General features: G+C 60.3%; 2 protein-coding genes across 3 annotated transcripts in view; one reads left to right on the forward strand and one right to left on the reverse strand.

Moving 5' to 3' along the window:
* Window positions 1-2,052: 2,052 nt before the first annotated feature.
* On the forward strand, window positions 2,053-17,920 carry KCNAB2 (potassium voltage-gated channel subfamily A regulatory beta subunit 2). Of its 2 annotated transcripts, XM_028487914.2 has the most exons (12): window positions 2,053-2,132; window positions 4,541-4,585; window positions 6,330-6,374; window positions 7,195-7,238; window positions 8,238-8,324; window positions 9,131-9,175; window positions 12,021-12,106; window positions 13,867-13,987; window positions 14,215-14,309; window positions 15,112-15,232; window positions 15,575-15,663; window positions 17,707-17,920. In XM_028487914.2, exons 1-12 carry the CDS (start codon window positions 2,053-2,055, stop codon window positions 17,794-17,796), a joined length of 948 nt encoding a protein of 315 aa, XP_028343715.1. In that variant the 3' UTR covers window positions 17,797-17,920. The 2 variants fall into 2 exon arrangements, with proteins under 2 accessions (XP_028343715.1, XP_028343716.1); XM_028487915.1 differs by lacking the exon at window positions 9,131-9,175.
* Window positions 17,921-24,526: 6,606 nt separating this feature from the next.
* Window positions 24,527-25,203, reverse strand: part of CHD5 (chromodomain helicase DNA binding protein 5) — a 62,356-nt gene continuing 61,679 nt past the window's right edge. Inside the window, exon 41 of the mRNA XM_055082167.1 lies at window positions 24,527-24,738. Within this exon, the coding sequence (XP_054938142.1) occupies window positions 24,612-24,738 (127 nt within the window). The 3' untranslated portion in view covers window positions 24,527-24,611. The remainder of the gene's footprint in view (window positions 24,739-25,203) is intronic.

Here is a 25,203-nt window from a genome sequence, read left to right on the forward strand (position 1 = left end):
CGTCCCCTGCATCGGCAGGCGGACTCCCAACCGCTGCGCCACCAGGGAAGCCCCTACCCTGATTTTTAAAAAAATTTTTTAAAGGAATGAAGAAGATCTCCACGAACTGCTATGGGTCTATTTCCAGGATGTATTGTAAATGAAAAAGCAAAATGCAAAAGAATACCTACAGTGTGGTAGCCTCCCTGCGAGCACGATGGTGACATAAGAAAATATGTGTGTGTCTGAAATATGAAAATAAAAGCCCTGGCCCTGGGTCACCTCGCTCAGAACCCTCCCAGGAGACAGCGTGCACGCCTAAACCATCTTTGTAACCTGCGGGGCCCAGCACATGGTCCTCTCCTGGGCAGAGCTCCGGCGGCCTGGTGGGACACAGCCCAGAAAAGTAAGGATGAAGGCGGGATAACCAGGGAAGGAGCCTGGTGTGCCTGGAGCTCCGGAGGCACAGAAAGGAGGCGGAGGAGGGAGAGAGGACTCCGTGGAGGATGCAGGGGTGCCCCGACTACATCGTTACACTTGAGCCAGAGGAAGGAGAGGAGCCAGTCCGCCCTGCAGATGGATCCAGAAAACTCCTCCACCAATGAGCTTTCGGAAGACGGCGGCTGACTGATGGGGGTTAGCTTTGGCCTGCTCATCATCTGAAACCTTTGGGGTTCATTGCCAACATTTGAAAATCAGAACTTACCCCGCTCCCCGATATCCTGGATTTCTGGCTTCTCTTGAAAAATAAAAGGATATGGTCACGCCTGGCAGTGTTTGAGCCCCCTTCCACCCCACCAACCCTCACCAGGCACCAGCCTCCCTCTCCTTACCTGCCTGGCCGGTGGGGCTTCTGCGTTTGGTATTGGGAGAAGCTCCTAGAAGCTGCACCTGGCTGGCTGGCTGGCTTTCTGTCGTGCAGTTTCTGAGGGTTAAGTATTATTCACCGCACCCTGGGCTAGCTACTGGGAGGGAGGCTTGGGGCTCTGAGCTGAGCTTCGCGAAGTGGCTGGTGGGGGAGTTTGCATGTGTGACCCCTGCTCAGACGGATAGCTGCACTGTCCAGCGGGCCAGCAGAGTTCATTATCCGCCGCATCTCGGAGGAGGCGGTCAATTGCAGGCAGGTTGCCTCGGATCCTGGCCCCGACTGCCCGTCGGTTGCCATTCATCCACCCCGGTCTGCAAGGCACTAGAGAAGCAGGGCCAAGGCCAGAGGGCTAGCTGAGGATGGCAGTTCCTCCACCTGCAAACAGTAATTTCACCCTCATGCCGCTGCTGGGAAGAACTCAGAGGGATACAGCGTCGCAGGCACATTCTAGCCATAGCTTCTGAAGAGGGTTTATTCTGCCAAGATTCATCACGCTCCTCTTGTGGGCTGTGTTAGCTTCCCCAGGGCGGCCGGAGCAAAGACTGCGTGACGTGAAACAACAGAAGTCTATTCTGTCGCAGTTCTGGAGGCCAGAAGTCCAAAATCAAGGTGTCCGCAGGGCCGCGCTGCCTCCAGGGCTCTGAAGGAGCTCTGTTCCTGTCTCCCAGCTCTGCGGCTGGCTGGTGGTCCTCGGCATTCCCTTGGATTGCAGGCTCATTACCTGACCTTCGCCTCCATCTTCACATGGCCTCTTCCCTGTGTGTCTGTGTCTGTTCTTATAAGGACACCACTCATGTTGGATGTAGGACTCACCCTAATGCAGGGTGACCTCATCTTAACCAGTTACATCTGCAAAAACCCCATTGCCAGATAAGGTCACGTTCTGAGGTTCTGGGTGGACATGAATTTGGGGGACACGATTCAACTCAGCACAGGCGCTAAGCCCCGAGATGACCTAATAGGTGGGGTCCCTGCTCGCAAGAAATTCACAATCCAGAGGCTGTTTCTGCACTCATTCTGTCTTCTTTCTTCTCTATGGGTGTGTCACTGAGCTGCTTCCAAGCCTGTCCTGCGGCGGGGCCAGGGCCGCCTGGGCACACGGGGGGTCTTCCCAGGCCACGAGTTTGTGCTCTGGAGCCTCGGGCCCTCCCCCTGGGCTGGCAAGATGGTGCCGCCCGTGAGCAGCCCCGGTTTTCTCGTTTCAGATGGCAGAGCAGCTAATGACCTTGGCCTACGACAATGGCATCAACCTCTTCGATACCGCAGAAGTCTACGCGGCGGGCAAGTACGTGCCTTTTCTCATGGGAAACAGCGATGCAGGCCGACCACAGCTTCCCTGGGAGGAGCCGGAGCTTCTGTTACTCCTGGGGCTTTGGCTCCCCAGAGGGTTTGCACCTCCCGCTCTGCCTGCTTTTCTAAACCGTAAAACGGCGTGGGGAGGTGGCCTTTCCACGGGGCCAGAATCACAGAACATTTGGTCACCTGCTAAACTCCCGTGTGTTCAGGCAGCAAGATGACCACAGCCCTTCTGGTGCCAAAGGTGCTGCGTTGGGCGAGAGCCGTGATTAAGCTGTAGTCCGGGGGGGGTCTCCTGCCGTGCCCGCCAAGTGCAGGCAGCCCCACGTGCCCGCTACTTTCACATCTTAATGGTGCAATTAGGGCTGCAGGGAATGCAGGGCCTCTCGGGAGCCGGGGAGAGCAGGGTCTGCTGCGCCAGGCGCTGCAGGGAGCTGCTCTTCCCATCTTGGCAGTGAACTCTCCTACTCAATTATGTAAAAGCCCTCTTCAGCCAAGTCTGCTGGCTTCAGTTTTAAAGACTGACTGTAATCAAATCATCCACTCTCCTGCATCGGGTTTCCAAAAGTCAGCTTTTGTTTGTGAAATCATTTGTTGGCTCTCTCTTTGTCCTCCCTCTGGCCCCCTGCGGCCTGGGGCGAGCCAAGTTCCCATCAGCTGGGCTGCTCGGCCTGGCCCGCTGCCCTGCGCTGTGGCCTCAGGACCAGCACCTGCCTCGCAGGCTCCGGGTTATTACCCGCAGCTCGCCGTGGGGCCTAGGGTACCGAGAATCAGGCCCCCAGCTGGGACTTTGCTCAAGTCCTGGTCTGATGATCTGACAGCCCCGAAGGCCTCCACTGGGACCCCCAGATCTCCTCCAGACCCTGTGTCAGCGGCCCTCTCTCCTCCTGATGCCACAGCTCCCTCCCCACCCCCCCAAACCGGCAGCTGCTTTCCATCAGAGCGAAATGCTTTCCAGACAGATGAGCTAAGCCCAAGGGTCAGAGGTGGAAAAGCCCGATGCAGATGCCAAGCCCAGAGGCGTCCCCCCCCCCCGCATCCCGAGCACCCCAGCCTGTTCCCTGGCCCTGCGCCTGCCTCCGTTTTGCTGCCCGGGAGAGCGTGAGGAAGGCAGCTCCAGATGGCCCCGTGTCCAGGCCCGGCACCCCCCTTTCACGGCAGCCACACCGTCTGCGTCACCGTCTTCTCTTCCCCCGGCTTAACTGGGCAGCCGGGTCTGGCATGCCGGGGCCAGCACACCGAGTCCCTCTTGCTAACCGGAGTGCCAGGCAGCTGTCTTCCTAAGTGCCCCTGCTTCTCATGCTTTGGGCGCTGCCCGGAGAGCTGCAGGATTTCTGTGCCCCCGCTGGGCAGAGGCTTACCAAATTCATGGCCGGGAGAATTCACAGCCGAAAGCCACAGGCTTCGGGTGAGTCGTTGCCTGCAGCTCCTGCAGCCCCAGGACCACTGCCTGCTCCCCTCTCTTCCTCCTTTCCTGATCTTTTGTGCCACCAACGAGGGACCCAGGAATAAAAGGAAGAGACCCAGGGCTGAGTGACTTTCTGTGCGTCTTGACCACAGATGAAGAACATGCAGAATGTATGCTAAACAGCTCACAAATTCGAGCCCGTTGTTTCTGAGTGGATGACTCAGGCGCCGTTATAATTGGAATGTAGCGCTGGGTATGGATGGTTCTCCGTCTGTTGTTTTTGCTCAGAAACATTTCGCCACAAGCAGAAAGTTCTTAAAAGTTAATCCAGCGCTGCAGTGCCAAGCGAGGCTGGAACGGTCCACGCGTGACCCTGGCTGGCTTGAGTTTGGTGCAGGGTCTGGAGGGGCGCCAAGCAGAACAGACCGCGGTCAGCATGGCATCTGTCTCTCTGTTGTTCAGAAGCAAGAAACAGGAGGGACACGCAGACACACAGACACGCACGCACGCACACGCACGCACTCGGCTGGAAATTCAGCCCTGAGTACATGTTGATTGTCTCTGCAAACAGAGGATGCCCTTGGTGAATAATTTACCTTTTAAAAAACACACACGTCTAGAAACGTCAGCAATGTAACGTTGCCGAGCGTTTTCCCCGGTGAATTTCCAACGGGCCAGGGCAACGGTCTCTGCTGCTGGTCTTGCCGAGCAAGACGTTGCTCCTTCCTTCTCCGCGGGAGCCGGAGCTGCCGTTGCTGGGTCAAGTGGCACACGCCCACGGCCAGTCCACGGGGGAGGAACCCAGCTGCTCCCAGGCGCTCTGCTTGCTCTGGAATGAGCTTCCCGAGCCAACGGGCATTAACAGCCCGGCTCCCTGGCCCCAGTGGCATTTTCACAGAGGGGACCTGTGGCTGATTGTCAAGGTGGGGCGAGGTCTGGTGTCTCTGTTACGCTGTAATGAAGTCCCCATGTCTCCGTCTTTTTGGCAGGGCTGAAGTGGTGTTAGGAAACATCATCAAGAAGAAGGGCTGGAGGTAATTACGCTGCTCTCTGTGCTCCATCCCCAGGGCGCGCACGCACAGGGAAGAGGCTGGAGAAGGCTGGTGGGAGGGGAGAGGAACGCCCTGGGGTCCTGGGTGCGAAGGGCAGGCCGCCTGGGCGGGCGAGGATCCGGTGGCTGTTCCTTCCTGGTTTCCGGTGGAGCACCCAGGGTCGGCCTCATCACCCTTGTGCCACCAGCCAGGCATTCTAAGGCCTGGCGGTTCTAGAATTTTTCTTGCTGGGAAGGTGAGAACGTCCCAGAATAGAGGCAGCCCCATGCTTCCTGCTGGGGGTGCACGGGGGTGCGAGCATTCACACTGTGTGTGGCCACCCCGGGGAGCCAGGGCCTGCGCCCTGGTGAGGGGGGGAGCTCCCCCCTCCCCCGGAAAGCCAGTCAGGAGCCTTGTGTCTGGGGTCAAGCAGAGTTCCCGCCCGCCCTCCTGGAGTCAGGCCAGGCTGAGCACTTGACTGCATTTTGGGGTCCCTGTGGCCTGTGTGTCTTTATTTTCAGCAAAGTCAGAAGCAGTTAGAAGGCTGGGCCTCTCCCCTCCCCTCCCCTCCCCTCCCCTCCCCTCCCCTCCCCTCCCCTCCCCTAGTGCACGAACTCAGAGTCTCCCCCCCCCCAACCTCTGGGGCCTAGATGACTGACACCCCTCCTCCTGCCCCACCCATGTTGTTTCTTCTCGGCTCTAATGGAAACCAAAATGTATCCCTGCTCACTTTGCAGTTAAAAGGAAACTGCGCCTGTTAGCGAGGGCCCTGATAACATCTGAGTTGAACTCACGAGGAGATGATAGATTCCGGTTAGGTGATCCGGCCGGCCTGCCCGCAGGCGACACTGGCGGCTGTGGAGCTCCTGGCTTTGAGGAGCTGTTTCCTGAGCAGTCCTCCCCCTACAACCCCCACTAGAGGAAAGCACGACCCCAGGGGACACTGTCACCCTCCTATGGGAATGGTCAAGGTCAAATGTGGCCAGGAGGAGTCATCATGACCCCCCGCCCACCTGTCCCTCCAAGGCGAAGTCACAAAGGGGTCAGCGCTGCCTCTTGTGCATTTGCAGCGGGAGACCTGACTCTATGCCCTTTCCTCTGGCTTTCAGCCACCGAAGCCCGAACCCCCAGGAACATCACCTGCCTGCCTCTCGGGTCAGCCCCACCCACCCTAGCCTGCCCCCGCCTCAGTGGCCCACGGGCCGCTCCCCAAGGCTGCCCCACACACAGCTTTTCAGAAACAGCCTCAGCCGGTAGAGGAAGAACCAGACAGCGTGGTCCCTTGCCTGGCTCCGTCCTCACCGGAGCCCTCCATCCACCCGCCAGCCCCTACACTTGACCTCCTTGGAGTCCCCAGGGAGCAGCGCCACCTTCTATTCCCTGAGCCGTGCCCTCCCCCCTCCCGAACGCCCCCCTCCTCTGGGCTCCAGGCTCCATCGCACTAGACTCCCTCTCCCTCCAGCCCCGACTGCCCAACCCTAGTTCCGTGGTTAGTTAGTTGCAACCACATGTTAGTTACATCCGTGGCTTGTCTCCCGGCTCAATGGGGAGTCCAGGCCCCTGGGCTCGGCACACCCCCGACATCGAATGGCAGAGAGGCGCCCCATTTCACGCCCTATGCTCCAGGATGAGAAGCGTTTAGGACCCCTGTGTAAGAGCTGAAGACAGTGGGGGAGGTGGGGGGCAGGGAGGACCCCAAGGGATCATGCCCAGTAACACCCCTCCTGCTCCTTCTCTTGTTCTGCAGACGATCCAGCCTCGTCATCACCACCAAGATCTTCTGGGGAGGAAAGTAGGTGCAGCGGGCAGACCATGCCCCTGGCCGGGGGGCCAGGTCTGCAGAGACCCCTGATTTAGGAGGCCCCTGGGGGTGGGGAGGGGGTAGTTATCCTGGGGAAACAGAGGCTGCACGGGGTCTGTCCTGGACCTCAGGAACCTCCTGGAGGACAGCACGTGGGCAGCACGGTCTCCTGTCTCCCGGTGCCGGAAGCAGGGGGCGGGCTGGCGTTTGTGCAGCCATCTGCCCTGGCTTGTGCCGTCCCTATTGAGGGACGTCACGTTCCAGAAAAGCAGCTTTGTCTGAGTTGCCTTGTACTCGAACCTTGTCTCATTTTTATTTTTACTTTTGTGGGTTGGTTTATTTCTGATTACAAAGGTAACATCCTAAAAATTTCTGGAAAACACAGGAAATTCATGAACTGTCCCAGTCACTCCACCTTCCCTGGGCCACAGACCGCTCCTGCCATCCTCCAGGGATCTGGCCCCATATTCTCTCCGCGGCTGGACAAAATGGGCTTCACAGGAATTAGAAATGGGATTCATTTTTAATTTTTAAAAAATCCAAGCCAAAAAAGAAAAAAAATCCAAGCCAGACAGAAGGGCCAATTGAAAAGCAGAAACCTCCGTGCCCCGCTGAGCCCCACCTCCCCAGGGCGGCGGGCGGGCAGCCCAGCTCTGCCAGGTCATCTCCACAAGCAAACCCGCATAGCCTCGTGGTTTTATCCCCAAACTGGAATCAGACTACAAGTGGCACGAGCTGACCTACTTTTGCGTTGTGAACATTTTCCCCCAAACCGCCTGCGATATCACACGTGCTGTCGCCTGTTTTTCAGAGCCGAGACGGAGAGGGGCCTTTCCAGGAAGCACATAATAGAAGGTGAGGGGGGCCCTGGCTCCACACGGCCCCCTAAACCCACGGCATCTTCCCGTGGATGCGAGAGTGAAGAAAGCACGGTGCCCCTCCCCCACCAATGCTACAGGCCCGGAGCCTGGGGACAGCCCGTGCTCTGGTTCACCCAGACTCGCATGGGGTGGACCCTCCGTGTCGTGAGGGAGGGGACAGGGGTATGGGTGGGCGGGGCCCGTGCTGCCCTGGGCTAGGCAGTGTTGTCCCTGAGAAGACACAGACGGGCCTGGGTTTCAATCTAGGCTATAGGCCCTGTGCCCACTGGGTGGCCCTGAGCAAGGGACATCACTTCCCCAGGCCTCTGTGGCAGCATCTGTAAAATGGGCACGGTAAGAATGCCCACATCTGGGGTTAGTGGAATCGGGAAGGACCCAGGCGAGGGTGCGTGTCAGACACGGCCTGGGCCTCGGCACACGGGAGCACTGGGCTGGAGGTGCCAGGATGTCTCACTTACCCTGATCTGTGTTATCTCCGTGCCTCTTCTCCCCACGCTCACCGTCGTCAAGGTAATACAGTCACTCCACTGACAATCAAATGATTAGGAGGCCTTGCTGCCCGCCCTGCCCCGTCCCCCAGCCCGGCACTTGCGCTCTGCAGCTCTGTGCTGAGCCGCTGCGAAGTACCCATGCGTTTCGGGCCCCACCGGCCTTCGGTGCCATAGATGATCGACGCAGCTGTCCTCCGTGTCAGGTGGCCTGGCTCTCCCTGTTCCACCCGGGCCACTCTAGGAGGAGCCCCCTCCGTGCCGTCACAGGACATTGGGCCTGTGGACCCCACCCCACCCCCCCCTTCTCTCATGGCTCTTCTCCACCTAGGTGGCCCGTGCCCACAGATGCGCCCTGCCGTCCACAGCTTCCGGTGCCAGGGGCCTCGTCCCTTTCACCTATTGCTCCCTGAGACGCACGCACGCACGAGGGCCCAGGAATGCCTGTGAAGATGGTAACAGTCCTTCCCCACTCCTTCCCCCAGGGCTGAAAGCCTCCCTGGAGCGGCTGCAGTTGGAGTACGTGGACGTGGTGTTTGCCAACCGCCCGGACCCCAACACGCCCATGGAAGGTACGTTCTCCCCGGAAGCACTGACTGCCCGGGCGTCACCGTTCCAAAGAGAGCAGAAAGCTCTGCACCTGAGGCTCTGATGGCACCACCGCAGGGCCCGCTGGGCACCCAGGCCTGGGGCTATGGAGGGTGGGGCCTTCCCCGTGTGGGGAGGGGCGAGGGGGGCGGGCCTGAGCTCAGCCTCTGCTCGACCCCTCACGTACACCCCAGCACCTCCGGGCTGAGTCCCGTCCTTGCTCTGGGTCCGCGCCCATCCTGGCTTTGAGCTGTGCGCGTGCAGCGTTAGCTAAAGTCACAGTATGATGACTCTTTGCAAAGGGCTGGGCCTTCTTTTCCGTTCTTTCAATCATGGTCCATATTCTACTGGGAGGGTTTAGGGGACCTTTTGCTCTGGGGAATGAACTGTTTCTCAGAGGAGAAAAAAAAGACGTGCGGTGCTTTGAAAAGCGGTTTTGGTTTCTCAGGCGCTTGTTTATTCTTTGACTCCTGGATCTCAGCCCCCGCATCTCCTCCAACTTTCTGCTTCGGGCATCTTCTCATTTGTGCTTTGCTGCTTCAGGGACTTGGAAAATTCAGTTATGTTCAAGTTACTTTTTCTTCATTTGTCTGTATATATACCATATGCACCCGTGCGTGTGTATATATACGTGCGTGTGTGTGTGCGTGTGGTTGGTTTTTTATCCAAACGAGTATTCTGCGAAAAGTGATTTGAGCCTCCGACCCCATATGCCCTTTGTCAGACTGTGCCCCTCAGCGTTCCCACAGCTGTGAACTCTGGTCTCTTTCCATCTTTCTTTTATCACCAGGGGATCCATTTAGTTCCTCCAAGTCAAGGACATTCATCATAGAAGGTACACAGTACCCTCGGCCCGGCAACTGACCTCTGTGTCTGAGCTGCGTTTTATGAGACAGTGCTTTTATTTACACGACTCTCTTCCCCCGCCCCCATGACTAAACTTCTCCATAAAATGCACAGAGGAGAAATAAGTGCCTTATGGGAACCCCTTGCAAGTGAAGAAAAGCAAAGCGGCGCAGAGCCCCGCCGTCCCCCTGGCCCACGCTGTCACCTCACTCCTGTGCATGCACCCCCCGTCCTCGCACTGCCTTGCATTGCCACGACCCGTGATCCGCGGGGCCTCCTCTTGACTTGGGGGTTGCTGTGATCCGCACCAGAAACCTTGACCCCGGATGGTCTGGGAGAGGGCCGGGGAGACCAGGTTCCCACAGGAGCAAACACCCCGGGGACCCCTGAACCTTGGCCCCCAGCAGGTTTTATCTTCTCCACGTTTGCTAAGCTCCCACCTCCACCAAAAGTGAAGGCACCAGCAACAAGCTGCCCTGCCCCCAGTGGCATGCAGTGCTCCAGTCCCCTGGGAGGGCTGGGCCACCTGTCACTCTCACCCCATGCCCTGCAGCCGGAGCTCACCATTGAAGTGCAGTTGTTTTCCTCCTTGAAAAATACCTGCGTGAGCTGGGGAGCCTCTGAGACCCGGGGCAGCCTCTGGCCATGCAGTGGTCTCTGCCCACCCCTAAGCCAAAGGACCCTGGGACCCCACCCCACCCCACCCACGAAGGGCAGGCCTTGGTATCCCTGGGAACTGGGCTGTGGTCCACAGCGAAAGGGCTCCTGCCTGCCAACTGGCACTGCCACCTGACCCCTCTCACGTATTATTTGAGACGCAGCAGGAGATGCCATGGGTTTGGCAGCAGCTGGAAGGGTTTGGTCTTCCTGCTTCTGTCCAACAGCATGAAATATTGAGGCGGACAGCTGTCCCTACTTGTCCCTGCTTCTGGCATCACTGACACCAAGCTCGGGCGGAGGCACAAGCGCCGCGCTCCTGTGCACGGGCTCCGCCCCCAGCCTGCCACTGCCCAGGACCGCTTCCCTCCCAGGCCAGCGACAGGCTCGCACAGGCTCCCTGGCCCCCAGGCTCCCGCTGGACTCCCCTCTCTGCATGGAAGGGGCGTTAGGAGAGAGCTGTGCTCCAAGAAGCCAGGCTAGCGAACGGGGGTGCCCTCTGCTTCCCCCTCTCTGGCATGTGGGCCTGAGCCTTGGCTGAAAAGAATCGGGCAGTCACACTGCATGGTCACAGGGCCCCTCAAGAGTGTTTCTAAAGAACCCAAGAAGGACGGCCGGGCTGGGAGCCCAGACGCAGGGTTCGGATGTGGGCAGGTTCCTTCCTGGGACCCTCAACCTTCCAACCAAGCGCTGCTCTTCACATCGAATAGTGTTGGCCGTTAAAGTGGTGGCCCGCTGAGAGCCCGAGGGGGGCGCTTTCCCTGCCAGACCCCCTCCCTGGGATGAGTGGGGAAGAGCCCAGTCCCTGACCTTGGAAGGAAGGAGAGGACAGGGCTTGGCCTACAGCCGTGGAAACCAAGGTGTGACTTTTTCAGAGGTCCTCGGCAAGCCCACGGAGACCACCACCCCAGAAGCCCTAGCTAGCTTTCTACTGAAAGAGGGTACCTCAGTCAAAGGGGCACTCAGGGACCCAGGATGGATGGGAAGGGACACCCCCAAACAGAGGTGTCGCTCTCTGCCAGAGAAGGTTCCGGTGGCCCTGGGCCATTCCAAGGTGGAGCTCTGGGAACCAACCTGCATTCTCCTTCCTTCCACCCCCACCATCTTCAGGGACCCCAGCTGCCCCATGTCACTGGCCACTTCGGGAGAGATGGGGACTTTCAAGGGGTATTTGTTTTTAGAAACACTTGTACTTCAACTGAACTTCCAAGGCTGCCTTGGGCAGTGGAACTTGCAAGCATTGTATGGGACCTGAGAGACATCTGATGGGGTAGCTGTCATCCCACAAAGCTAAGAGCCATTTAAAATTTTAAAATTTGAGGTCGAGTTCAATTTTAAAAACCACAATATCCCCCCCGGGGCCAAAACAGCCTCGGGGGCAATGCTAACTGGCAGATTTTTATTTCTCAAAAAACTTTTTTGAGTCCAAGGAAGAATCTATCACAGTGTAGATGGGGAGAGGGTCCCTTGCTGGATACTGGGCTGGTGTGAAAGTCGGGGCGTGGTCCACAGGGGGCTTTCCGTGTCTACTGCTGGCTCTTCTGGACTCGAGGGGAGCTCCGCTCTGCAGCCCCCAACCCCTGGGACCACCCAGGGCCCCACACCCTGCCCTTTCTCCCGACAGATGCTATTATTACCTCTCCATTCAATTCTCCAGATCCCAGTGAGAGTTCGGAGTAGCCCCAAGTGGGAGACTAGAAATGGGCAGAAATTATGTTACTTCCTATTGCTGTCTGTCAATCTGATCGTAACCTTAATCCGTTTATCTGGTTCTTCCTGAGCCATCAGGGTCCCCCATTCTTCCCCAGACTAGAGAACACCCCCCATTCTAGAGTCACATTCTTTGACCTCACCTTTCCTTCCTCCCTCTAATCTGCCATAGAAACGTCTCAATCCATCCATAACCCATTTTTCAAAGATTCCATAAGACCTCTAACTATTTGGGGGACATTGTTTTCAAGACCAGCTTCTTGGACAGCGGCTCACTGTTTTCTGTGGTCCCAGAAAACCCAGGCCGCCCCCAACTCCAGAGCCGGGAAGTACACTGCTTGCAAGCCGTCCCGGCAGCACCCTCCCCCTCCTCCTGGCGCCCGCCTGTATTTGCAGAATGTCCCCAGGCCAGGCCCCGTGCCCCCGGCCGCCCCCCCCACCTGTGGTTTCCCCTTCTCTCGTGACAGAGACAGTGCGCGCCATGACCCACGTCATTAACCAGGGGATGGCCATGTACTGGGGCACATCGCGCTGGAGCTCCATGGAGATCATGGTACAGTGACCTCTCGGTGTGTGCGTGTCCCCCAGCTGGGCTCCCGGCCCCAGCTCCGTGGATGATGACCCCGGGGCTCTAGCAGGTTCAGTGCCGTTGGTCCCTAATGCACAGATAACTGGGTACTATGGGGAGGGACAGTATGGTGACATGTGGCAGTGATGTCTGCAGGCCTTGCAGACAGGGGTCTGGGCTTGAATCCCAGCACTGCGCGGCCCCAGACAGATGGCTTCACCTCTCTGAGCCTCAGTTTCCCCACCTGTAGAACAAGACTGCAAGGACGACCTGCCCCGTCATGGGGCTATTGTGAGGATTATCTGAGAGAACAGGTGTGAAGCTCTTAGCAGGGGTCCTGGAGCTCAGCCAGTGCTCAGCAGCGGTGACAGTGCCAGCCACCGTGCTGAGCTCTTGTGGTGTTCCGGGTGCCGTTAGATTTGAGGGCTTCATGTGGACTGACTCCCATTTAATCCTCACAGTGCCCTATGAGGTAAGTGCTACTGTTATCCTGTTTCTCAGATGTGGACATTGAGGCACAGAGAGGTTAAGTAACACACCCAAGGTCACACAGCCCATGCCAAGATGGATGCTCAGGCCGTGCAGCTCAGAGCCTGGGCTTCCATCTCATAATCCATGATGTTTCCCCCTCACCTGCACTTCCAGGAAGGCATGCCCTTCCTTGTCATTTCCCTCCACGGGAGCCATCAGTAGCTGAGGGTGACAGATGCTTCATAATATTTCTGGGGTATCCCAGAAGGGTCGGCAGGGTGGCTTCTCAGAGGCAGGCAGCTGGTTGGTCGGGGGAGGGCAGAGGCCTGGGGACTGCGTCTTCGCAGGACTAGCTCTCAGGCTGGCCCCCTCCCCCCTGCCTCCAGGCCTCCTCCCAACCTCAGCCCTTCCCATACCCCACCCACCAGAATTTCCCACGTCCTGGCATCCCTGCTAGGGGGTTTCTCCTCTAGTGAGCCCCAGATTTCTGGTTCATCCAAAAAAAAAAAAAATTCAGCAGGATTTTCATTTCAAGTTACAGACAACTTTAGAAGCCCATGGTATCAATCAGCCTTTGGCGTTTGCAGCATTAATGATCATTTGGCATTTTTCTGAAGCTGCCTGGACCCAGCACGGAGCTCACTGACGTGTCAGGATCTCATCCCCACATTACACATGTGAAAGCTGAGTCTCATGCTAAAGGGGAAAGGGCCTCTCCGGCTGGCAGACAGGCTTCCCCAGGAGCTCACACCCATCCGGTCTGCAGAGTGGAGGCCTTTACCTCCAAGTCCCAGAAATGGGCTGATGCCGGCCACTTTCCCCTCCTGACCGAGTGTTTTCTGCCTCTGCCATCATCCTGGGTCCAGGCCCTAGAGTGACAATCATGATAAAACCAGTAACAGGCAGGCACTGTCCTGAGGGCTGCCAACACTGTTGGCTCATTTGACCCTCATGAAAAATGGGGAAACTGAGGCACAGGGGGGTGAGCCCCTTACCCAAGGACACCCGGCCAGTAAGTGCCAGAAGCCAAGCCTCACTACTGAGTTGTGCTTTCCCCCCAAATCCCTTCAGCCTTGGGATCCCACAACCTACTCACTTTTCTCCACTCGTGGAGGGGGGCCTAACAGGCTCCCAGGAAAGCTGAGAGGAGAGGGGAGGGGCAGGCGGGCCAGCCGTTCCTGGGGATGCCTTTGTGTCTTCTCCCTCCTGCCCCGGAGGCCCCCCAGAACCGCTGACCGGCAGGGACCCTCCATGCCCCTCTTTGCTTTTCCCAGGAGGCCTACTCCGTTGCCCGGCAGTTCAACTTGATCCCGCCCATCTGCGAGCAGGCCGAGTACCACATGTTCCAGCGCGAAAAGGTGGAGGTGCAGCTTCCCGAGCTCTTCCACAAGATAGGTGGGATCCCCTGCCCGGCCCCGCCCTCGCGCCTCCCCTCCCGGCCCCGCCCCCGCCCCGCCCCACCCTCTCCCTCGCTCCGCCTCCTCCCCAGCCCTGCCCCAACCCCATCCCAGATCCCCTCGCCCCGCCCCTCGCCCCTGCCCTGCCCCGCCCCTTTCCCCCTCGCCCCGCCCCTCCCCTTCTCGGGACCCTGGGTTTGACCTCGTCCGGCTTTCCTCTCCCAGGAGTGGGCGCCATGACCTGGTCCCCTCTGGCCTGCGGCATCGTGTCTGGAAAGTACGACGGTGGCATCCCGCCCTACTCGAGAGCCTCCTTGAAGGTGAAGAAGCAGCCGGGCTGGGGGAGGGGTACAGGCAGGACGGGCATTTTGGAGGGGTGGGGCCTTTGGGCAGACACGTTGGTGCTGGGCGGGGCTTCCCTGGGCCACTGTCTGCGGGACGGTTCGGAGCATGGGAACTTGGAGCCCCAGCTGGCCTGACCCCATGTCTAGAAAGGCTGCCCACCTGTAGGACATCCCCCAGGTGAAGAAGCCCCTCACTCCCCCGCCCTCCTGCCCTCCCCACAGGTTCAGCCCTCACAACCTGCTCTGGATCCGCCTGTGCCACACACACACACACACACACACACACACACACACACCTCGGAGTGGGGAATCAGGAGGGTCTACAGCTGCAGGGGTTGGGGGACAAGGAGCAGGGAGAGAAAGGCCTGCCCAGGCCAGGGCAGAGCCAATACTGGAGACCCCAGCCCCAGATTCAAGAGCAGGATGGCCTGCCCACCCACTCCTGCCCAACCCCCAGCAAGCCTCCCAGGGGGCTCCCTGACTTTGCTGTGGGCACACTTCCTGGGCCGCCCAGCCTCCCAGGAGAAGGCAAGGTCGGCTTGTCCACCTCCTTGTCAAGGCTCAGGGGCCTGGCCTCAGCTCCCCGACAGCCCACAGGCTTCAGATGCAACGGTTCCCATCCTTCCAACTGCCCAGGTCTGGACCACAGCAGGACATGGTTAGGCCGGGGCCAGGGGTTGCTGCCGTGCCTCAAATCATCATTTTGTGCCATGCACACAGAGGTCCAGGTGACCTGCCCTCACCTGTGGGCTGTGCTGTGCCTTCACCCCACAACCAGGGCTACCAGTGGCTGAAGGACAAGATCCTGAGTGAGGAGGGCCGGCGCCAGCAGGCCAAGCTGAAGGAGCTGCAGGCCATCGCGGAGCGCCTGGGCTGCACCCTCCCCCAGCTGGCCATAGGTAGGAGGCTGGGGAGCAGGGTGGAGACCGGTGTCCCAGGGAGATGTCGGGAATCCCTGAGTGCTTGGGCCACACCCCCTCCACCAGCCAGCTGTGGGTAACGGGCTCCCACATTCATGGGGAGAGGATGGGGGGGGGTCCCTGAGCGCTTGGGCCATCTCTCCACTGGCGGCAGTTGGTGCCAAGGTCCCCCCAGCACTGCTGAGCCCCTGGTTTGCCAGGCCACTCCTGGGCACCCTCAGCCCCATGCCCAGGAGGCTGGCCTAGGCAGGGTCAGGGCAGAACCAGAGAGGGCCCCGCCTTGGGTGGGCCTCCCTCACCTCTGGTCTTGCTGCCCCCCAGCCTGGTGCCTGAGGAACGAGGGGGTCAGCTCCGTGCTCCTGGGCGCTTCCAGTGCAGACCAGCTGATGGAGAATATTGGAGCAATACAGGTGAGTGGGGGCCGCCAGCCTTGCAGGCCCTGGGCAGAGCTCAGGGTCTCAGCCAGTCATCTGCCCAGCACCTACTTATTGAGCACCTACTACATACCGGACACTGTTCAAGGCACCTGGGCTACAGCAGTGAGCCACCAAAAAGCCTTGCTCTCGAAGAGCTGGCTTTCTAGCTGGAACAGACGGAAAACACTAAATGCGAGAAATAAGATTAGAATATGTGTCGGAGGGTGATAAGGACTCTGGAAAAAGAAACCTGGAGCAAGGTCGGGGGTGTCCAGCAGGGGCAGGGAGGGGGCGAGCCGTGGACCCAGGTTGAAGGGGGCTGTAGGGTAGGCTTGTTGACAAAGTGACTTTGTGAGCAAAGGCTTGAAGGATGAGGAGTGGGCAGTGCAAATAGGGGAGGAACGCTCCAGGCTGATGCGAAGGTCCAGGGTGGGCACGAGCTCAGGACAGCAATGAGGCCAGAGGGCCCGGAGCAGAGGGGCAGGGGCGGGAGATGAGCTGGGCGTGGGGGCAGACCCATGGGCCACCGCATGCCCTCCAAGGACTTCGGCCATGGTCCCGTGAGATGGGAGCAGAGGAGGGGCAGGATCCAACTTAGATTTTAAAAGGCTCCCTCTCGCGCTTTGGCTGCTGAGTGGAGGAAAGAGTTTGGTGAGCAGAAGGGAAGCACGGAGATTGCTGGGAAGTGATGACGGTGTCAGGGCGAGGGAGGGCCGTGGTGCAGGTGGACAGCTGGTTGGATCGTCTGGATGTTCTGGAAGATGGACCAACAGGACTGGCTGCCAGACTGGATGTGAGGGTGCGGGATAGCAGGTCAGACAGCCCCTGGGGTTTGTCACCTGGAAGGGGGATGTTGCCGTTGGCTGAGGTCAAGACAGCTGGAAAAAGCAGTTTGGGGGTGTGGATTATCAGGTGTTCTGGTCCTGGAATCTGCATTTTATGCCGTCGCTGTCCTTCCACTTGAGGGGCAGAGCTTAGACCAGGGCAGGTTCCCTCTGCTCCAAACCTTCTGGAATACAGAAGCAGCATGGCCCCCATCTGCTTCAGGAGCCGCATGCAATGAGAGCAGGACAGTCTGGGGCCAGCAGGCAGCTGGAAGAATGTCCCCCTGTTACAGAACTCAGGTTCAGCTGCTGATCGCTCAAGAATCGGAATGCTGAGACTTCCCTGGAGGTCCAGCGGTTAGGACTCTGCCCTTCCACTGCAGGGGGCACGGGCTCTATCCCTGGTTGGGGAACTAAGATCCCACAAGCTGCACGGCGTGGCCAAAAAAAAGAAAAATCCAATACTGAGAGACAAGTGTTGGGTTAAAGGAAAGGTAGCTTTATTGAGGAAACTGGCGATCCTGGGAGAAGGTGGACTCACATCCCAAAGGTCCAATTTCCCCATGTCGATCAGGGGGCAAGAGCTTTTAAAGGGGAGTTTCAGGGGTGCTTTGGGGGCAGAGGGAGGAGGCTCTGTACAGAGCAGCACAGTTAGCTCTGACGGTCGTCTTGAAATTGGTCATGTGGTCATCTGAGCAGGGCCACCTGATTGTTTTAAGTACAGTTAATCTTCAACTCCAGGGTCAGTTTGTTCCCATTTCCCTGAGGCCAGTTCTTGGAATTGTGCAGGATGGAGCAGCTTATTTCATGGCTACAGTCTGGTCATCATGCAGTTACTTTTTACACCTGGTAGGGGTTTCGGTAGCTGCAAAACAGCTCAAAGGACATGGCTCAGAATATGACCTATAGCCCTTGAGGAGGGCTAAACAAAGTCCTTGACTTTGTTTAATGGCTAAACCATCATTATTTTGTCCCGTTTGACTGCTTTTCTTTGCTTTTGCATTTTCTCATTTCTCCGATTAAATTTATTCTTGGGCTAAAGTTCTTCTACAGGTAAGAGGCAGGCGTAGGACGTTGTGGGGTGGAGGGGTGGAGGGGTGGAGCTGTGCTCCAGGAAGGCCCCATAGGGCCCTGCTCCGTTACACCCCACCTCACCTGCAGGCCGGGCCAGTCTTGGTGGTAGCTTCTGAATAGCTCCCATCTTTGCACACAGGTCCTTCCAAAACTGTCGTCTTCCATTATCCACGAGATCGATAGCATTTTGGGCAATAAACCCTACAGCAAAAAGGACTACAGATCCTAAGAAGCCCCCGGCCGTTTGCCTGGACGGTTTCCGTTTCCCTCCTAGCCTCTCTGTTAGCTCGCTTAAGCTATTTTGAAGCCAAGTCAAGAGTGTGGTTTGCTTCAAAAACAAAACAACACACCAAGATGTCACCGGGAAAAGATCTCAAAAGTCGCTGCCACACACCACCCGCTGCTTCGCAGGACCGATGTCGGGTGCGTGTCGGGGAGTCGGCGTTGATTCGAAGGCACTCGTGCGGTCCCACCCAAGCCCGCCGTCTCTGCTCCTCCTCCAGGAAACCACCACGTTTTCGCCCAGCCACGGGCCGTCTCAGAGACTCAAGCCCAGGCCCGGCCAAGACCAGCTGGGGCCTGGGGGCAGGCAGAGCTGGCCTCTCCTCTGCCGAGAACCCCACCTGGCGTTGGGGAAGGGAAGAGGAAGCCGGGTCTGCCTCTTCCTGTGGCCCCTGGGCGGGGCCCTGGGCGGGGCAGGCCTCCCTCCGGGGTCTCCCTCGTTCCCGCTTTTGCCACGGGCTCCAGGTACTTCCCTCGGGCCTGACCTCGGATTCTTCCCCCAGCCCCCTCTCCCAACCACCCGCCCCAGTGTGTCTCCGAGGGGCCTTCCCAGCTGCCCCTTGACCCCCCGCCCCCGCCACCTTGCTGTCAGGGGCAGGGATCCAGGGAGATCCGTCCTGCAGTTTGGGACCCACAAAAAGTTGGGGGGCTCTGATTTCAAGCTCCTCGCCCCGCAGGCTTCCTCTCCGCAAACAACTGATGAGCCCCAGTGCCTGGGCTCCAGTCCAGGTCCCTCCAGGGCCCCACCTGCCCTCCCCCGCTGCCAGGCGCCCAGTCCTCCGACCCTCTGTCCTCGCCCCAAAAGGCCCCGAGATCATGCGTGCTCAGCTGGACTGTGGCCGCTGGCCACACACCGGGTAGCCAGCCTCTGCTGTGCCCGTGGGGCGGTGGCCCTGGGGTCTGCAGAGATGAACGCGCTGGGACCCTTTCAGCGAGGGAGAGTCCCTGGGGTTTTCTGTGCTGTGTGCCTGGGGCCTGGGGGCCCGCCAGCAGCGGCGCCCGCAGTCTAGGAAAAGACCCCGGGAGCCTCTCCACGGAGCAGTGTCCCCTGCGAGGCCTCAGACCAGGTGGGGCGAGGTGCTCTGTCTTGGGTGCTCAGAGCTTGTTACCAGGGCAGCAGTGCCACCCCCAGGACACCTGCACACAGCCCACGAAGACGGAGGGATGGCTGGGGTCCGTCATTCCTGTCCACACCAGCCCCACCTCCCCCCAAGGCTGGAACAGACTGGGGACAGGGAGGGAGGGCGGGACGTTCACAAGCGTCAGCCCCTTTGCAGCCGGGCCTGGGGCTGCAGGGATGGAGGCGGGGAGGGGGGCCGACCGCCGGGAGGCGCAGCCCCCCTAGTCCTGAGCGGCGCCCAGCCTTTGCTGGCCGTGGGGGGTGGGAGTTGGGGGCCAAGCTCTGCAGACGCCCCGGCCCACCGACTACGGGCCCTCGTGCCCCTGGGCAGACAGCTCATCCCGCTTTGCCCTTCAGAGAGGCCCCCCCCGCCATTATTCTCAGAGGGGCCACCGTCCAGTCCTGGCTGAGCCGAGGCCTGGGAAACTGGCTTTAAGAAAGCCACAAAAGTGGGGGGAGGGGGGCAACTTCCTCCACTCCTGACCTTTGTACTGGCCCTGGAGTCTAGAACCTTCTGCCTCTTTGTAGACCGGGCCCCTGGATGTCCTCTTCACCAAGTCCCCCGCACGCTTCAGCCTGTGGGTGTGGGGAGGGGACAAGCCTGTCCCAGCACAACCCCCAGCCACTCCCCAGCATCACACAGTGGGATCTGGCTCTGAGGACAGGACACTGCAGTGGGGCGGCTTTCATCCCAGGCCCAACCAGGCGGGGACAAGTGCTCTGGGCCGGGCAGGCGCAGCAGCCGGCCGTGCTCAGGGGCCAGGTTACCGGCCGCTCATTGGCGAGATGGCTGGGCCCCCTCCACACTGCTGTCACCATGCCCACCCACTGCTGGAAGAGGGGCCAGGGCATGCAATCGGGGCCGAGGTCGGGACCGCCACCCCCCACGCCACGAGCCACACCCGGGAAGGCCGAGCCCGCCGGCTGCGTGTTTCCCAGACGGAGGGAGACAAGGGCCCCCAGGGTTGAGCTCTACCAAGGCCTAAATGCCCAGCGCAAAGACCCAAGCAGCTTCCCGGCCCTGGGGCACCATCCACGGCCTGGTTCTGTATCCCCACTGCAAGTGGCTGTGGAGGGATGGCACCCCGCTTCCTGAGGGAGGGTCCCCCGACTTGGAGGGTGCTGGAGTGGGGAAACAGTGGAGTGGGACCCAAAGGCAGTCAGAGCCTGGAAACAGAAGAGCTGGGCCAAGGCAGGCCCCGGAGGGGCAGCCTGGGCCCCGCCCGGCGTGGGTTTCAGACCAGCCAGCCGCACCCCACCTGCTTGAGGGGAAGCCCGCCAAGAGCCCCAGCTGCCAGCCAGCCTCTCACCCTCCCCTTGAAGCAGAGTTTGCCCCCAGGGGTCCACCTGGCAGTGCCCCACCGGAAGAAGGCCCGGTGTGGGTCAGGACAGGACCAGTCTTCCTTGCTAATGACACACAGAGCCCTCAGCATTTTTCATCCTGAATCGACGGCAGATTCGAGGTCCCGAGGACGAGAGGGGGGCCTGCTCTGTCTTCTCTTCTCTCCCGTCATGTAAATAATGTGCTATTTTTCTCTCCCCCCCTTTACTTTAATGACTGTGGCTCCTCAGCTAACTGCATCCCCTACACAGGCAGATGCCGTATACCTCGCACTTCCAAATGACACTCGGTGGAGACGCAGCGCCGTATTTATGGAATGACAAAATAAAACCCAAGCCCGTCGGGGTCTGCTCCCCTCCTTTGCGGGGGTCCTCGGGGTCAGGGCTGGGCCAGGGGGAGGGGGAGGGGGAGGAGGCTGTGCCCTGCAGAGGCCAGCAGATGGGCCGAGCAGAGGCTGGGAGAAGGGCCCTGGGGGAGGGGCAAAGATTGGGGACCGAGACCCCCTTCTCTCCCAAGCGATTCAGGGATGGAAGTCGGTGGGAGGCTGGAGGCTGCTGGACCCGCCTGGGGACAGGGAGGTCAGGGTCCAGGGAGGCCCGGGGGCTGTCTCTGGGGGCTCAGTGCTCCTCTGAGCAATGCTGTTTCAGGAGGCAGGTGGGAGGGGCGGGCACCACCCCTGAACACCCCTTTTCGGGGCTCCCCCTTCCCAGCGAGCCCTTCAGCCTCACGGGGCTGTGTCTTCTCAGGTGGGAGGTGGCTTTAGATGACATCCCCCTCACATCCTTCCCCGGCCACCCCCATCCTAGATCAGTGAGTGGCTAGGAAAACACTCTTTGATCCAATCCTTTCCCAAAGGATTTATTAAAACACAGAAAACCAAGACATACACAGAGTACAAAGTAAAGGGAACGGGGTCGGTTACAGTCTTTGTCGAGCCTCCTGCACATCCTCCCGAGGACCGGACAGGTGACTTCACACAGAGGCTCAGCCTCCAGCTCCGGCTGCCTGGCTGGGACCGTCCCGACTCGCCCCTGCGCCCCGGCCCCTTCGCCAGCTGGGGGCTCTACCAGGCAAGGGGCCGGCCCCTCTCAGCTGGGCCAGATGCCAGCCTGGGTGCAGGCGTCTGCTCCCTCATCCTCCCACGCACCGATGCACGGGCAGGGGGGTGGGAGGCACGGGCAGGGGGGTGGGCCCCTCCCCTCCACCCCAGGCACAGAGGAGCCATGGGAGGCTCAGGCTCCCAGCTCAGTATCAGGGGTTCAGGACACACACACACCCAACGGGCCCTTTCTGGGTTATCGCACCTAAAAAAATACTTTGTTTAAAAAAAATCTGAAAACTAAGAAAAAAATCCCAAAACACAAGCCAATGACTTTGGGCTGATGCACCACGACTGTAAACTTCCAGAAATATAAAATGGGGCGGGAGCCAGCGTCCTCGACAGAGATAGTGGTCGGCACGGGACAGCTGCAGGTACGGAGCGGGGACCCTGGACCGCGGCCAGGCCAAGACCTCAGCCCCCGCCTCCCAGCCGAGCTCCTTCCTGCCACCCCACTCTGGGCACACTCCGGAGGTCCCCGAGCCTACCCTCTACACGAGCCCCTCAGGCCCTCGGCGTCCCTGGGACCCAACACCTGGCAGCAAGGGCTACAGGTGTCCCTGGGGCAAGACTCAGCCAGCCCTGACCTGGGCCAGGGAGTCCCCAGAGGACCCTGGAAAGGGACGCCCAACCAGCAGGAGGGCAGGCGGCTGCACGAGTCGTGGTACCAGCAGAACAGGACCATGGTCATCACTTGCAGAAAACAAAGGAGCGTCTGAAGGCGGCTTGCAGGGAGGGCCCCCTTGCACAGGGCGTCTCAGGATGTGCTTCCGTGGTGGGCGTGTGCAAGGGGGCCCCCAGACACAGTCAGTCCAGCCCAAACTCCCCCGGTCACCCAGGAGCCCGGCCAGCTACGCCTTCCGAGACTGTGGCCCCAAGATGGTTCAACAGAAAGCCTGGTCTAAATGATAAGGTGGCTGGAAACAAAAAAGCGGGCTGGCGCTTTTGGCTTCCGCTTGCACGTGATGACTCTCCTGCCCGCGGCAAAAACCAAACCCAGCCTGAAGATGCCGAAGACGGTGGATGGCCGACGCCCCCTCCCCACCACTACAACTTTCGGCAGGAGATAACTTGATAAACCAAGAAGAAAACATTCTTAAGATGCTTTTTCCTCTCCAAAAGCAGTCAGCCAGAGACCCACTCCCCAGCTGTCCGCAGCCCCCCTCCCAGGCCTCCCAGGTGCTGGTCTCCGAGAGCTGAGCCCTTCCTGGACCAGGCGGTGCCGGGGGCAGGCCATCCGTGGGCGCCTGGCTCTGGCTGGTAGAGGCAAAGGGCGGAGGCCTGGGAAGGGACAGAAACAGAAGGGCAGACGGAAGCTTGCTGGGGAGCAAAGGCTGGCAGGGCAAGGCCCACCCGCCCTTGGGGTGCGGCAGTGGGGACCACAGACCCCCGTCCTCTGCCATCTGCCCCCTGACCTGACATTCAGGACCCATCCACTGTGTTCCCCACCAGGCCGGCCAGGCTGGCAGGCTGACTGCCCGCTTGAGAGGGCAGAGTCACAGGCCCCGTGTCGGGGGCTCCCGGAGGTCAGGCTGCCGGTGGCCTGAGCCGGAACCTCCGCAGGGGGGCACGGGTCGAGGAGCACGCCTGTACACATGGCACTGGACAAACCACAGGGGACAGGAATGACCCCACCCTTCCGGGAGGCGGGGTCAGCGGCTGTCACGTGTGTCCTGGACACCCGTGCCCCGCCCCCACTCCTCCCCCCCGCCCCGCAGGGCCAGGGTTGGCCAGCCTGGAGATGGCAGGGGCCTTGGGGGTCCAGCCCTCTAGGGGTTCAGGGAGAGCCATTTACAGTTGAGGACATCTGGGCTCTGGGAGGGCTGGCCAGTGGCCCTGTGTCCCCAAGACACCCCCAAATCCTGGCCCCGTTCCTGGCCAGGGAGCATAGCAGAACCGCCCTGGTGCCTCCACCTCCAGGCCCAGCTTGTCTCTCTCTCAGACAGGATTCTGCACCCAGGGCTCCACGCCAGGAAGGCCCCTCCCTGCTCAAGGCTCGGAATTCCCTTCCAGGCTGGGCCAGAGGGAACATCAGAAACAGACAGGCCCAGGCCCTGGCCCGTTCCTCCCTTCCTCCAAACTGGGGCCATCACAGCGTACCACCAGCTGGCGAAGGAGGATCAGGATTCCAGAGGGCCGTTACTGGCAGGAAACAAGGCAGGAAGCTGGGGGTGCTCCCGCTGGGAAGACTGCAGAGGCCACTGGGTCCAGTCCCCTGCCTCCAAGCTTTCCCCAAGCCTTCCGAGAACACAGCGAGGGCAGTCGTGGCCCGACCCAGATGGCAGGTGCCCAGATCGAGGCCTCTCCAGGGACAAGAGGAGAGGGAGGGATAAGTCCAGGCTCCAGCGTGTGGCCTGGTTTCTCCACATCTGCGGCCAGGAGATCTCACGGGGAGTGTGTACCTGGAGGTGGGGGTGACGGGCCTCCCGGCGCACAGGGCGGGACCTTGGGCTCCTGGGCCCCCCTCAGCGCTGCTGTGACCCTCCCCGCTGGAACACTAGCCACACCCCGGCAGAGGGAGGGCACGCCCCTTCCCACGGAGGCCTGAGACAAAGGCTCCGGCAGCCCCCAGGCCAACACCTGCAGGCCCTGCCCTCCCCTTCCCTCCGGGGAACAAGTGACCTGCCACGCAGGGCAAGGGCCACAGACCCTCCACTGGTGACGACAGCGTCCAGGGCCTGTGAGACAGGCTGGGCCAGGGACAGACACCTGTCCCACGGAGACAGCACATACTTGGTGGTCTCCAGCCTTGCAGGAAGCAGCGTGGCCTGACCCGGGTGTCAGCCAGGTCTCTACCCTCAGGCCGGCCAGTTCCCCAGTCCCGACCCACCTGGCACCAGGGGGCCTCACGGGCAAGGGGCTGGAGCACGGTGCAGACGGGATGGGGGGATGGGGGCAGACTGAGGGCGCCCAGGGCGGGCACCTCGTCCTCCTCAGCCGGGCTGAGTCCGCGGGCGGCCTCGGGGCTCCCGGGAGCTTCCCGTCAGGTCCGGAACCCATCGGCAGAGAGAGACGTACGTGCTGCCAGACTCCTCCACGCGTCGCTCAACTTTTATCAAGACAGACTTGTTCAAGTCTTCGAAAGGAAAGTGCAAAAGATGTACAAAGAAATGAAATCTCTTCTAGGAAGTCGTCCTGGCAGAGGTGGCCGAGGGGTGGTGTGGGGAGCACTTGGGTTAGGAGCAGGTGGCACTTCTGGGCTCAGGTGGCCTCGTCCCCACGAGGTGGCATTTCTCCGTTTCCCTTTCTGTCCTCGGGTGGCGTGGCTCTAGAAAGGCGGCAGCTTTTCTCTCCTGCGGGGGTCGGGCAGGGGGCCCGGGAGGCGCGGCTGCAAGAGGCAGATCACGGGTCACACGGCTGGGTGCTCGGGTCCCCACGGGGGTGGCACCCAACACCCTAGACCACCCACTACGACCTGTCATGGTCAACTGACACCAGGGGGTCCCCTAGCCCAGACCTCCCAGCCTCGGGCCACGGCCACACGCGGGGAGTGGAGGCGGCGGGGCCCCCAAGGAGCAGCCTGTCTGGAGCAGCCCCACCCCCGAGCCTCCGCGCCGAAGCAGAGGTTCTGATGGGACACACAGCTCAGCGGGCGCTGTCAGCAGGGCGGAGGAGGCCACGGCGGACCGGTGGTTTCTCAGGACTAAAACCCTCTCCCAGCCGGTAACACTGAGCCGCACACACGCTGAGCCACCCTCCTGGTCCTGGGCAGGGGTTGGGGGGAGGTGACGTCCCAGGGCGTCCAGCACCCGGCAGGAAAGCGCAGGCAGAACAGCGGGGGCAACGGTCCCTG

Source organism: Physeter macrocephalus, chromosome 3, assembly GCF_002837175.3.
Source record: "Physeter macrocephalus isolate SW-GA chromosome 3, ASM283717v5, whole genome shotgun sequence".
NCBI lineage: Eukaryota > Metazoa > Chordata > Mammalia > Artiodactyla > Physeteridae > Physeter > Physeter macrocephalus.